The sequence below is a fragment of the Neodiprion lecontei genome, chromosome 7 (genome assembly GCF_021901455.1).
Source record: "Neodiprion lecontei isolate iyNeoLeco1 chromosome 7, iyNeoLeco1.1, whole genome shotgun sequence".
Classification (NCBI taxonomy): domain Eukaryota; kingdom Metazoa; phylum Arthropoda; class Insecta; order Hymenoptera; family Diprionidae; genus Neodiprion; species Neodiprion lecontei.
In genome coordinates this window covers 2,623,581-2,635,778 of record NC_060266.1, presented here as the reverse complement: position 1 = coordinate 2,635,778, position 12,198 = coordinate 2,623,581, and the positions used below count along the sequence as shown (strand labels likewise).

At 38.7% G+C, this 12,198-nt stretch overlaps 1 protein-coding gene across 3 annotated transcripts in view; it reads left to right on the top strand.

Annotated features, from left to right (window-relative positions):
- LOC107223199 (hemicentin-1) overlaps nt 1–11,741 on the top strand; it is a 117,764-nt gene extending 106,023 nt beyond the window's left edge. For 2 of the 3 annotated variants that reach the window (XM_046745072.1, XM_015662811.2), the window contains 3 exons: nt 528–782; nt 1,543–1,817; nt 2,630–4,110. In XM_046745072.1, the coding sequence (XP_046601028.1) occupies nt 528–782; nt 1,543–1,817; nt 2,630–2,773 (674 nt within the window). In that variant the 3' untranslated portion in view covers nt 2,774–4,110. Of the gene's footprint in view, nt 1–527; nt 783–1,542; nt 1,818–2,629; nt 4,111–11,490 lie in introns of those variants that run through there. The other variant, XM_046745073.1, reaches the window with a different exon arrangement.
- Nucleotides 11,742–12,198: the final 457 nt, after the last annotated feature.

The window sequence follows — 12,198 nt, the reverse complement described above, 5'->3', positions numbered from 1 at the left end:
TCGAACCTCTAGAATCTGTGAAAACAGGGTCTTAGAAAAATCTCGGAAACAGCTGGATGAAAAAGCTCAAAAATTTTCATGTCCCGTTTAATTTCAACTTTCGGTTCTATCGCGAAATCAATCGATTTTCAATATTTTATTGACAAACCTTTACTTTCTTCTCTTCATTGCTTTTTCTAAGTAAGCGTTTGTATTTTCCCATTTCTTTTCCCATTTCTTTCTTTCAAAACTTTTTCATTTGGCTGCCAAGGCCGACCGGTTTAAAATTTTTTATTCGGCCGTTTTCGAGATCATCGTGGAAGTTTATCGGAAAGATCGACAGACGAAAAGTATCTTGAGAAAACAATTATCCCGGGTACAAGTTATTTTTCCGGAAAAAATTTCCATGACATCCCGTCGAAAAAAAAAAACATATGACAAATCTTTCGTCCACCTTTCTGTTTTTGAAAATAGTATACCGTTCACGTTTCTTCACCTCGCGTGTCCTCCGACTTTTTTCACCCCGATTCCCCTCTTTCCGATCCTAGGGAACGCGGACGCCTCGATCCTGAGTCCGGTCCTCCTTGGCTTGGCGGCGACGGCGACGCTCCTCGCCCTGGCGGTGGCGGGGGTCCTGGCAGCTCTCTACAGGAAGCACACAACCGGAAGGGGCGGAGGGCAGAGTCCGAAGCATGCCCCGATCGCCAGGGAGCCGACCCAGGCCGGGGTCACGACTCCGATGCACCCCGGAAGCAAGCAGACGCCGGACGACATGGACCCCGACATCATCCCCAACGAGTACGGTGAGTCAGAATCCGGCGAATGATTTATTACCCGAGGCATTGCGCCAATTGACTTTCACCAATTTCCTGCCTTAACAATTTATTGCACGCGCGATACGCGAATTTTGTTTCTTTATTTTTATTTTTTTTTTTGCCGCACGGTTTTTCATGCTCGTATTTCCAACTTGCCAAAAGGATTATTCATCGATTAATTATAACTTTTTCTCGAGAAGTATAGTTTGACTTTTCAAATTTTAACTGTTTTTGTAATAAGAATCGACCGATCGGTTTGTTTTTGGTGTTCGTTTCGGTTCTGCGTAGGTATTTAGATTCAATTATTAGTATTTGGGGAAAGTCTTGCTCTTTGGATATGTCTGCTTGATTGCGGTGAAAATTTGTTGGAATCGAAATGCTACATCATTATTGCACGATATTTTTACGCTTATCTTTTATTCCTATAGATTTTGAAATCACGTTTTCTCTTGAATATTAAATCTTGAGATCATTTCTTTGCTATATGTGCGATAAACCATAAACGATGAAAGAACAAAACCGTATCAATTCTCTTTCAAAACAACTGAAATACATTTTTTTTTTTTTTTTCCAATACTGAAATTTAGTGATAAATTAAAATTCTACTACTATTCCCACTTTTTTCGATATCTAGCGGTTTTTATTTCGCTTATTCATCCTGCAATCCTTTTTTTATTCTTTTCTTTCCTTTTCTTCTTCTTCTTCTTCTTCTTCTTCTCCTTCTTCTTGCCTGTTGTCAATTTCGCAGAGAGGAGACCCTTGACGTATACGCCTATCTACAAAACTCCACCGCAGCGTAGAAGAAAGGATTTACGTTTGGGTGACGTTCTGCCGGATGAAAAACCTACCGTACAACGGAAGGTGGACCTTCAGCCTGATCCACGACTCGCCGAGATTGATTCGAATTTTCTTCAGAATCATCATCACACTCTTCATCATCAGAACACTTACACCCAGCCACCGACGATGGCTGACTTCAAACAGATGGCGATGGACGCCTACAATCAGCGAAACAATCAAAACGTAAGTATCTTTCAAACTTTATTCAATCGGTTCAACTAGATATCGAGACAGGTTTCGTTTCTTTCAACAATCGTCGCTGAAATTTGATGTTTCTTTCATGTTTTTCTAAATTTCTATACCTCTGAAATACCTCGGAAATATGTCTTGCGAAATTAACTTCAGTAGAAAATATAAAGGATAAAAAAAAAAACAAATCAGTTACTTATTTTTAAACTTTGTGAATACTTTCCATCGTATCAAGAAAATCGTGACATCAAATTTTGCCGCATGTTCGATTTCATTGCCGAATACACGTTTTATTTCTGATCAGAAATAAGTTTCGGTGTAAAAGAAGCTGTATGATTGATGAAAAAAGTTGTAGAGCCCGTCAGAAACTTCCTACGTTCAATTTCATCGAAATCATTGCCCCGAATTTTCGTAATTAATCTGCGACAGTGTTAATTAATGTAAAAAATATTTTTCCCCGTTTCTCTCGTCGTTGTATAATTTCGAATCTCTGTAATAACGAAGCAAAAGGAGAAAGGAAAAAAATGAGGAACACATCCCGTGTTCCGTCGAACCAGAAACCAAGATTATCTTACAGCGATGCGAACTTGATCGGAATATCGAAATTCAAATTTTCACCGAAGCTTTCTAGTTCGGTGGAGTAGAATTTGCGGCAGCTCGTCGCTTCGGAGTTCGGCGAAGTTGTTTCCCCGCAATTTTCTCTCTCTGTCTCGCAATTTCTCGGAGCTTTTCGAGCATGCAGGGGATTTGTTGATAACAACCGAGGTCGACGCTATTGGCTTCTATATTTTAGTTTTGCGCTGCAGGTATACTACAGCCTGCAGAGATCAAACAAGGGTGTTGCGGGGCTTCCCCAACGGCCGGTGTCGTCCTCGATATCCGCCCACGCGAAATTTCATCAACCGGAAGTGGTTACCAGATCGAATAGAATACAGGAAAGTTGTATATAAGGACGATCAACGAAAAGTGGTATCAATACGAGGTGGAAAATGAGAGTCACCTACGTGAGAATAAATATCTCGATCAATCGACGAGACAGACTTTTGAATAAAAGTAAAAAAATTAGTTAACATTTTTATTTTTTTCTTTCAATTTTAACAAACGATATGCAATAATTCGGTTATTTTTTAACAGTGAAGTGCAGTACATCACCATCTTCACCGTTATATGTTATGTAATACATGAAAAATATATATATATATATATATATATATTTATAGTTTTTGAGCGGCGCGTTGAAGTTTGAAATTTCATATTATATAAAATGACTATGCGAATGAATAATTACTTAACGTAGCCGTTATTCTTATTTCGGGATTTATCGATGCAATTCGAAACGAATTTTGAAAACTTGTTTATAGAAATGAAAAGTTATGTATAATAAAAAAAAAGAAAAGAACGTGTTGCATAATATACGGACACTCTGTAACGAGCAAGAAAATGTAAAATTAAAAATACATGATATCTTCCCGTACGTATACATAAATACATATTAAAGTATAGTTTGCATGTATTTTTCACTATAAGTATATATGTATACAAAATTATCATAAATGAAAGTTGTTCGTTGAAAAGTTATTATCATTATTACATTAATATTATTATTGTTGTCGTCAGTATTCATCATTCTATCAGACGTATTTGTTTTTACCTGTTTTTTAGTTCTTCCCTCTCAATTTCGCTGCACACGATTTTTTAATCTTATCAATATTATTGTTGTTATTATTAATCTAACCATCATTGCCAACGTTATCAGTAAAATACTAAGGGTATGTACCTACCTAGTTAAGAACTACAGGAGGCACGGAAGTATCTCTATACGCATGTACATTAGACCTGTCCTTGATAAGAGTGAAATCGAATTTCGATGGTCGCACCCCTCAAATTGGTTCAAAATGATGGAAATGTAAAAATTTGTATTGAATTATTTTGAACCAATTTTAGGGGTACGACCATCGAAATTCGATTCGACTCTTATTAAGCACAGGTATACTATGTAAATTGATTAATAATATTCGTTCAACGTAGAACAAAAATATTTCGTCTCAATGACGACGCGGTTTGCGAAGAGAAAAAAATATTAAAAACGCAGAATCCATAAAAATCAAAAACATAATTTAGAGAAGAAAAATGTGTATGAAAAATAGGAATTTGCTTCCGTTCCTTTTCACACGCCCGAATAAAGAATAAAGAATTTAAAAAAAAATCCCCATATACTACTTGACCGTTTATACAATTATTGCTATATATTTACGTAATACATACGATACATATATTGTTATTATTATACAACTATACATAGACGAGTGAGAGAAATTTTTGTACAAAGAGAAACGAAAATGACGAAAGTGAAAGAAAAAAAGAAAAAAAAAAAAAACAAAAAAGAAAAAATCGAAGAAACGGAAAATATCACGGATACAAGAAATAATGATGATAATAATAATAACAATAATAAATAACAAAATCAACAAACTATTATATATTGTAAATAAACAAAATGAATGAATAAATATAGATACAGATTATACAAACACAAATTTGTCTTTATAATAATATAAGACGCGTTACTTGATTTCAAATTCAATCAATCTTTTGAAAATTGAATAACTATTTTGCACGGAACAATTTTAGTTATATATTTATTACATATTATTTTATTCATATAAGATATAATATATATTGTTCATCAATTTATCCGCTTATGTGGGGCAAACTTTCATCTCCCACGTAAAACGCGGCTAAACAGCATATGAGCATAACAGGTATGTAGAATATATTGTATTTAAGAATAAGTAATTTATAACAGAGCGGCTAATTGCAGCCGTTATATGCATCCCCTAAATCCGTCTGAACGAGGGTTGTTATAACTGGGAGGGGATTTTCGTAGGGAGCAAAGGAGATATATCGGTTGCTACCGGGCCAGCTAATTAATTCTACTGTATCAGAAGTGACCGGCCTGCATAGGAAGCGATTAGGCACGCTCTACACGCGAGCTGTTTCAGCTAGAGCCTGAATGCTAGTGCAGACCGAATATCGAACGCAGCGATTGCGATTGTCGGCATGCGATTGACGCCGCTGCACTCGCTCGAAGCTCAGGCTGGTTATTGCCGACGGTTTATTACGTTGCTGTAGTTGCGAAACCCAGTGCATGATGGGCCTCCTGAACCACCTCCTCGATCAGCCGAACAACGTACAGCCGCCGATCCTCGTCGTCGTCCAGGACGCAAATAATGGGGAATTCCATGCGAACGTAACCAGCGTCAGATCCTCTTTCACCGTTTTTGATTTTTTTATTTCAACGTTTTTCCGTCGTTTGTAAAAATGTGAGAAATTTGTTGAAACCGGAAAATATCTGTCAAGATTATGCGAAATAAAACTAAGAACGAGAAAGGGAAGTTATTGACTAAAGTTTACAACGAACGACAAATACCACAGTTATCAATATCGTGAAACGTCGAGACATTTTGAGTGTTTAGATAGAAACGTACGTTGCGGTAGAAATCTCGTTAGAGTAGTTGCACCGGCAGCAAGGTGCGCTGTTACAAAGTTTGCATAAATTTGGCGGTAACGTTGAACCGAGTCTCCGTCTCCGTCTCTTTACCTGTTCCTGTTTCTATCCATCCTATTTTCCCAGAACGGCAACGAATTATTCCGCGAGGCAGGCTTCCTCCAGGCGTATCGCTAATTCTGAGGAATTTGCAAGTCGGGTTGTGGCGCGGTGCAGTTTACAATCTACAGCAGGAATCCATCCGCACAAATAATTCGATTTGCACAGCTCGATTCGAGGATGTTACTTATGGTGAAACACAGTTTTTCAATCACGCATACGATCGCTTATACGTGCAAAAAATTATACGAGCACGACGAAAAAATCAGTTAGTCAAAACTGCTAAGTAGCGAAATTAAATTCAATTGAGTGGCCTGTTTTTTAAAGAAACTGTGACTGGCATAAAATCAAATTATAAACGACAAATTCGGATGAAAAGAGTTCAGTTGCTGACAGTTTTAGAAGAATCCGATATTAATCTTTACACGAAATTCAGCCTGATTGACTTCGGGCTTTCAATTTATCTGTATAAAAACTTAGTTTACCTTCATTTCTGAAAGTTTTCGTATAATTCTTTGCACAAAAACTCTAAGATGAATACGTTTTGTTTTTAGTTCCGAAAAAATATCCAGACCGTCGGTTATTGGTAATTTTTGTCACGTTCTTGAGCTGGCTCCACTTCAGTCACGGACATAAGTTATACGAGCCTTGTGATTGATTGCGTGATCAATACCCAAGCACGCTGCAGTTCGGAACAAAGAAAAAACTTCGGTAATCGGTAAAGAAATTGATGAAATTCAGAAAGCGCATTAGAGAATAAGTCGATGTGAATAAAACGTCTGCGTTTCAAAAGAAATAACAAGTAAACTCATATTACTGTACTTACAAATATAGTTTTTCTAGTAAAAATGGGGTATTAAGAGTATACAGTGTTAGTGCGGTAAGTGGGCAATTTCCGATAAGTGTGCAGCTTGCGCCATGAGTTGCCCATCCGCATCTGTGAATGGAAGTTTGACTTGGTAATCATGGAACGTGCCACTGACAGCTCCTGAAATTGAGGCTAGGTAACGTCCGCTTGATAACGCGGTGGGTAAAATTGAGTAATTCTATCGTGCGCACGCGTTAAAAAAATCCCCAGCGTGTGAAATCGAGCATTCGAGTCGTGCGCATCCGCAAAAAAAATTCCTAGTGCGTGAAATCAAGAATTCCATTTGCGCGCCTGCGCCAAAGTCGTTTTACCGCACTGTTAGGAAATGAGACGACTTTCGCAGGCTCCACTGGCCTTGAAATTAAAAATTTCCAAGCCGGTGTTGATATGAAAAAAGTATTGAAAAAATTGTAAATAAATTTTCAATTCATGTCAACAACAAGTTCGTGCAGGAAATATTTTGCGTCGATATTTCAGTCGTCCGATGCGTGAAACGTTGACTTACCACGTTCACTGAAGAATACGAGTATACCGGCTCGTAGGGAAAATTTTCTCAGTCGTACACCCGTGGTTATATTCTTCAGCCAACGAATCAAGCGACCGCAGCGAGTCGTTCAAATTGAATAGCCCACGCTGCGAGCGCGATCTGGATCTTTCCGCAATCTGGAAACACATGGAGAGTTATCGTAATGACGCCTGAGCTCTCAAGCGCAATTACGACGATTCGTGCAAACCCGCGGCGACGGGCTTGGTGCGAAGGTCGGAGGAGGGGTAAAATCTGCATTCGTCACGTTCAGGGCAAAGTGCTTTCCGAGCTGAAAATGATCGGGCAAATGGCACCCCAAACGGCCACCGTCGTACGACCGCTTCATCCCCGCGCCCCTTATACTTTCGTCTACCTGTACGTCAAACCGCAGTATTTTCCATTGTACTTCGTTGAATCCACCGCAAACGTCTCGCGTGCGAGAGAAATTATAGAAACAAAAAAACCACGCGAGTAAAAAGCGTGAGGGGAGATAGGGGAACACCCCAAATTATAGTGTCGAAACGAAATAGCGTGGTGGAATTTTACACCCTTCAATTCGCTCGCTACATTTCGAATACTGTCTGTCTCGAGTTCACAAACAGCGAACAAATTATATCCACAAATGCAGTTTAAAAAAAGCAGAAAAAAAAAAATTGTTCTCGATTAATACACTGATCGAACTCTGTTCAAATTCTACAAAAATTAAGTGGAGCCAAATGCTGGAGATAGGAATTTTTTATGAAGAAATTTGGATAAGCCGTATACTGTTTTCTGTCACAGAATTGTAGATTGACCTGTCAAAATGATCGTAGAATTAGTTAAAATACTGAGATTGCAGTTTTTGCGCCTAGCACGAATAGAAAACATGTGGTGGGTGGTCTGACTCATGTAGATCTGACTCCAACCTTTTTGTTTAAATATATTCTTTAAAAACTTGATTCATTTACGAATAAGATCCACCAATTAATTTCTGTATAAATTTGCGGTTTTTATAAAAAATTTCGGTTAATAATTTCGAAGATATTATTTAGATTTTTACTCTTGAGGAGGAATAGTGCGAATGAAAATTTTCCTTCAAATAAACTAATTCCTCAAACCAATTTTCACAGGATATTATGGAATCATGGTCCGTTAATAAATTGACACTAGCCGCAAGCTTGGGTAGAATTATATCGCACCGTTACTTTCTATCCTTTAGTTTTAACGGAGTCTCTTATTCTTGTTACGTGAAAACGGCACAAAGCGAAAGCAATCTACCTGCAATTATAATTACAAGAAACGTAACCGTACGGAAGCTGATCTGCAGGTGGTTCGTCGGTCTGCAGCAGAAGCTGCACAAGATCTCGATGGCGTTCGATTACCCAGCGCTTATTATCCGTAATATAATGATTTGGAATATTGCTCGAGAGAAGAATAGAAAGCGGAATAAAAAGAAGAATAATACCGAGAATCTCTAATGGAGGGAATCCTCCCTTCTCTTATTCCATTTCAGCTTGCTGCCGGCAGTCACCGCTGCATATTTATGCACAACGAGCTGGAGGTTGCATTAACATACAATCGAGGGAATTTTGCACCGTCTTCGTTGACTTGCATCAGCCTCCCTTTCGCGACTCCTGCCCGACATGCAACGCGTCTCTTTCCCTCTTTCACTCTTCGAGCGGAAGGTTCTCTGCAGAGATTGATATTATATCGTCGTTCGAAAATGTTTTATTCTTCGGCATCAGGGAAGAAGTCGAGGTTGTAATTTCGCCTCGATTTCAAAAGGCTGTCATGCTCGAAGCTCCGCGTTTGAACCGAGAATATTGTAAGAATAATCTTGGAATATTTTGATTTTTTACCACAGGATCAAAGCGTCCGGACTGGCCGGATCAATCCGTGGAACGAATTCCACCAACCAGTGAAAAGGAATGAATGTATAAAAATAACAAGAGTCCGAACAGAGAGAGGAGACAGGTACAGATTTCGGAGGGTGAAAACCGCGGCGGGGAATAAAATAGAAGCGAGCGGAGTAAAAAAAGAAGTCGATCAATGGAAATAGAACGAGGGGTTAAAAGGTTGAGGGTTTTTCGCAGTTGGTTGGGTCAGTGTCGCGTTACAGGAAGGACAGGAGGGTGGGAGAATGTGAATAAGGCGAACGGCAAATACTGTTAGCAAGTCAACCTGCTGCAGAGCGGAATAAGCAGAAGCAGAAGAGGAAGCGGAAGTAGCGCCGGAGTTCCCAGTCTCTCAATCTGTATCAGTTAGCTCTTGAGATTGTGTGTATATATACAGGGTTAATTTATACAAGTGGATGCCACTTCGATGGAATAATTACATCGGGTTACAACAAGCTGCAGGCATTATACACCGCGTAAAACGCCCCGGCAACGACAACACCGATCTTCTTCCTCTTGCTCTCCGAGGTTTAATTGATGCACAAATGAACGTTGGTTGGTAGACACCCGCGCGCGTTATTGCCGAGGTGAGTGAGGGAATGGTGAGCTTAATCTTAAGTCACTGTTTTGCAATTCCCAGCTAATGGAGCATCCATTAACGCTGCATTTCTGCAAGCGCGATGTGACGAGCTGCAGTTGCAAAACCGCTTGCTAGACTGTGTAAATTTGTAAAACTTGGATGGCAAACCGTCTGGAGTTGATGGGGAAGTAGAATGACAGTTTATCAGATGATTTTCGGAATTCACAATTTCAGAGGCGATTCAAGGATTCGAGGCACAGTCGCAGTGGAGAACCGGAGGTTAGATTGTGTAAATTTGATAAACCTGGGGCGTGATTTCGTTCAAGATTTACCAGGAATTAAAATTGCAGCTGTTTGGCCATGGCTTTGAAAATGGCCAGCTTTGGGACCGAAAAGTGATCATCGAAATTGAATATTTGAGTGTGAAGAAGGAGGGCAGAATGTGGTTTGAAAGGCAGGCCAATCATAAACAGGATCAAACGAGGAGATCGATTCAACGAAACAGTCGTAAATATCCTTTCAGGAAGATTAAATGTTTATTTTTGCAGAACCGAGGTGTCTAAAATCTATTTTCCAAAGTGGCTGAAGTGATTAGGAGTAAGCTTGTCGTTATTTTATTCTCACTCTCGGTAAATATTAATATGTTTGCACCGGAACGCAGTTTTAAGCATTAATTTTACAATATATACATATGTCATGAAATTATTCATGACTTTAATTTGAATTTTTAGTTAGGTAGTTTTATTTATTTTACTTTTCATTTTATTTTCAGTTTTAATATTTTATGTAACCTGACCTACGTCTCCATACTTTTACCATGCTTTCCGCCTCGTCGCTGTTCCGTACTTATTATTATTATTATTATTCTTTTTTATCGCTGTACTTGCGTTTATTGTTTCTCTGTTTCTCTTGCTATAAGTATTGAATTTCTCCTGTTTAAGACTTTTGTCTTCGTATTTGTTGAACTTTTTCGAGACAGACAATTCAAAGTCGTCCAATATTGCCATGGGCCTTAATAAACATCGACACTGATACTGATGCTGAAGTGAAATTAGCCGAACGTGATTCTTGGGTACTTTTTTTACGATAACACGTTCGAATAGAGTACGAAACGGTGTAGCTTTCCGGCAGTTTCTGTTAATTTAAATCGCCGCTATACCGCCGCTTCTCCCCCACAGGAATTAGTAACGAGCCCGAAGTAAAGCTCGCTCGTATCCACCCTTACTCACCAGCATGCCTCGCATATATATACGCTTGTACACAACAGGTCTCGGAGTATACACGCAATACGTATACACTCAACCGTTTAGCCCAACCGTTAATTGTCGAGCTCCCAGCTATTAAGTTCTGCGCAGTCGTTGAGGAAAGGTGAGGAGAATAGAAGGGAGCTGAGGGGTGAAAAAGAAGGGGTCGGCTCGGAATTAAGCCCGCTTAATGATATTCATTCGAACTTATACATTAATTTACATTCCAATTATCACCAGCCTCTCTACGTCAATGTATACACGAAATAATTTGTTTCTTCGTTTTCCTTCTTGCAATACAAAAAAAGTGCGCTTACGCTGTTCTTACAACTTTTTCTTCCTCCTTATTCCTCTTTTAATTGTTTCACATTTCAGTTTACTAGATTTAGATAGAACTGAGAGTTTACGAGGTGTTTTAATATTTCGTGCGTACTAGAATCGCAAAATTCTTTTTTTCACTGATCACAGCTGTGAACAAAAAAATTGATCAAACTATTATAGAAAGATTGGGGAAAATTGATTGAATGAAAACTTTTAATATCAAGAAAGGCTCGACAAACGATTTCAATTCAAACAAAATACTTTTAGGTGAGAATCGATCTGTCTGGTAAGAATTAAAAACAATGCGGTATCGAGTTGTGTCGACGTTGAGGAATGGCTCAACGATTGCGTAGACGATGACGAAGGTTGTCGAGCTTTTCGCGTGCGGCCTTCGTTTCGCAGGGTTAACCTTGACGGCTATTAAGCGATACGCGAGTTATTGCTAGAAATTTTTCTTCTTTCGTTGTTTTACTCGTTTCTTTTCCCTCTTCTTTGTTTTTCTAATTTTTTATTTATTTTTTCCCTCACTCTCGGCTGCTTTCCCCTTTCTCTTTACTTCGTATGTTTTTATTTAGAATTTACAAATTACAGAATAGGGTTTGAACTAAAATTGATGATGCTTTTACAAGATTTTTTGATTTTTGTAGAAGCAGGAGCTACTTTATTTGTTCTGCGCTTTGGATGCATAAAACAATTAACAAGCATGCCGGAGGATGTACTTCGATCAAGGTTGAGTGATAACTAAAGAAATTGATATTTGAAGATGCTGTTCAACGAGGTGTGGTGAAAAAAGAAGATTCCAATGATAAAATAACTAGTATCGTTACAAGTACATTGACTGGGATAGATTTCTCACTATAAGATTATGCACATGCACACCTTTCTGTACTCATGAAGATGAATAAATGAGTTTGACAAAACATAAAAATGGATTATCTTCTTTAAAAACATTTACTTCTCCAATCGTCCCGAAATTTATTTACATGGAGATTTTCAATCCGCATCGACCATCAGACATTCAGATACGACATCTAAGTCATCGTGGAACTTACACTTGAAGGAACTTCACAACAGAATATGAAGCATTCTGACATTTGATTTCTGCATCTTTTCATTCGCTTGAGGTTCAGCACGATTATTTTCTGGCTCGCAATGACGTCGATACGGACTTTTGATTCATACGCTGCAATGTCGAGAATATGTGTCTAAACGCATGCCTTCTAACGAAAGAGTGCATGCGATTGCCTGCTTACGTGATGCTTCCAATCAGAATTAAACAAATCAGAGAAATTGGAGAAGAAAACTGTTCTCCTTGACGCAGCAGAACATCTGAGCATTGACTCAGTTCTAAGTAG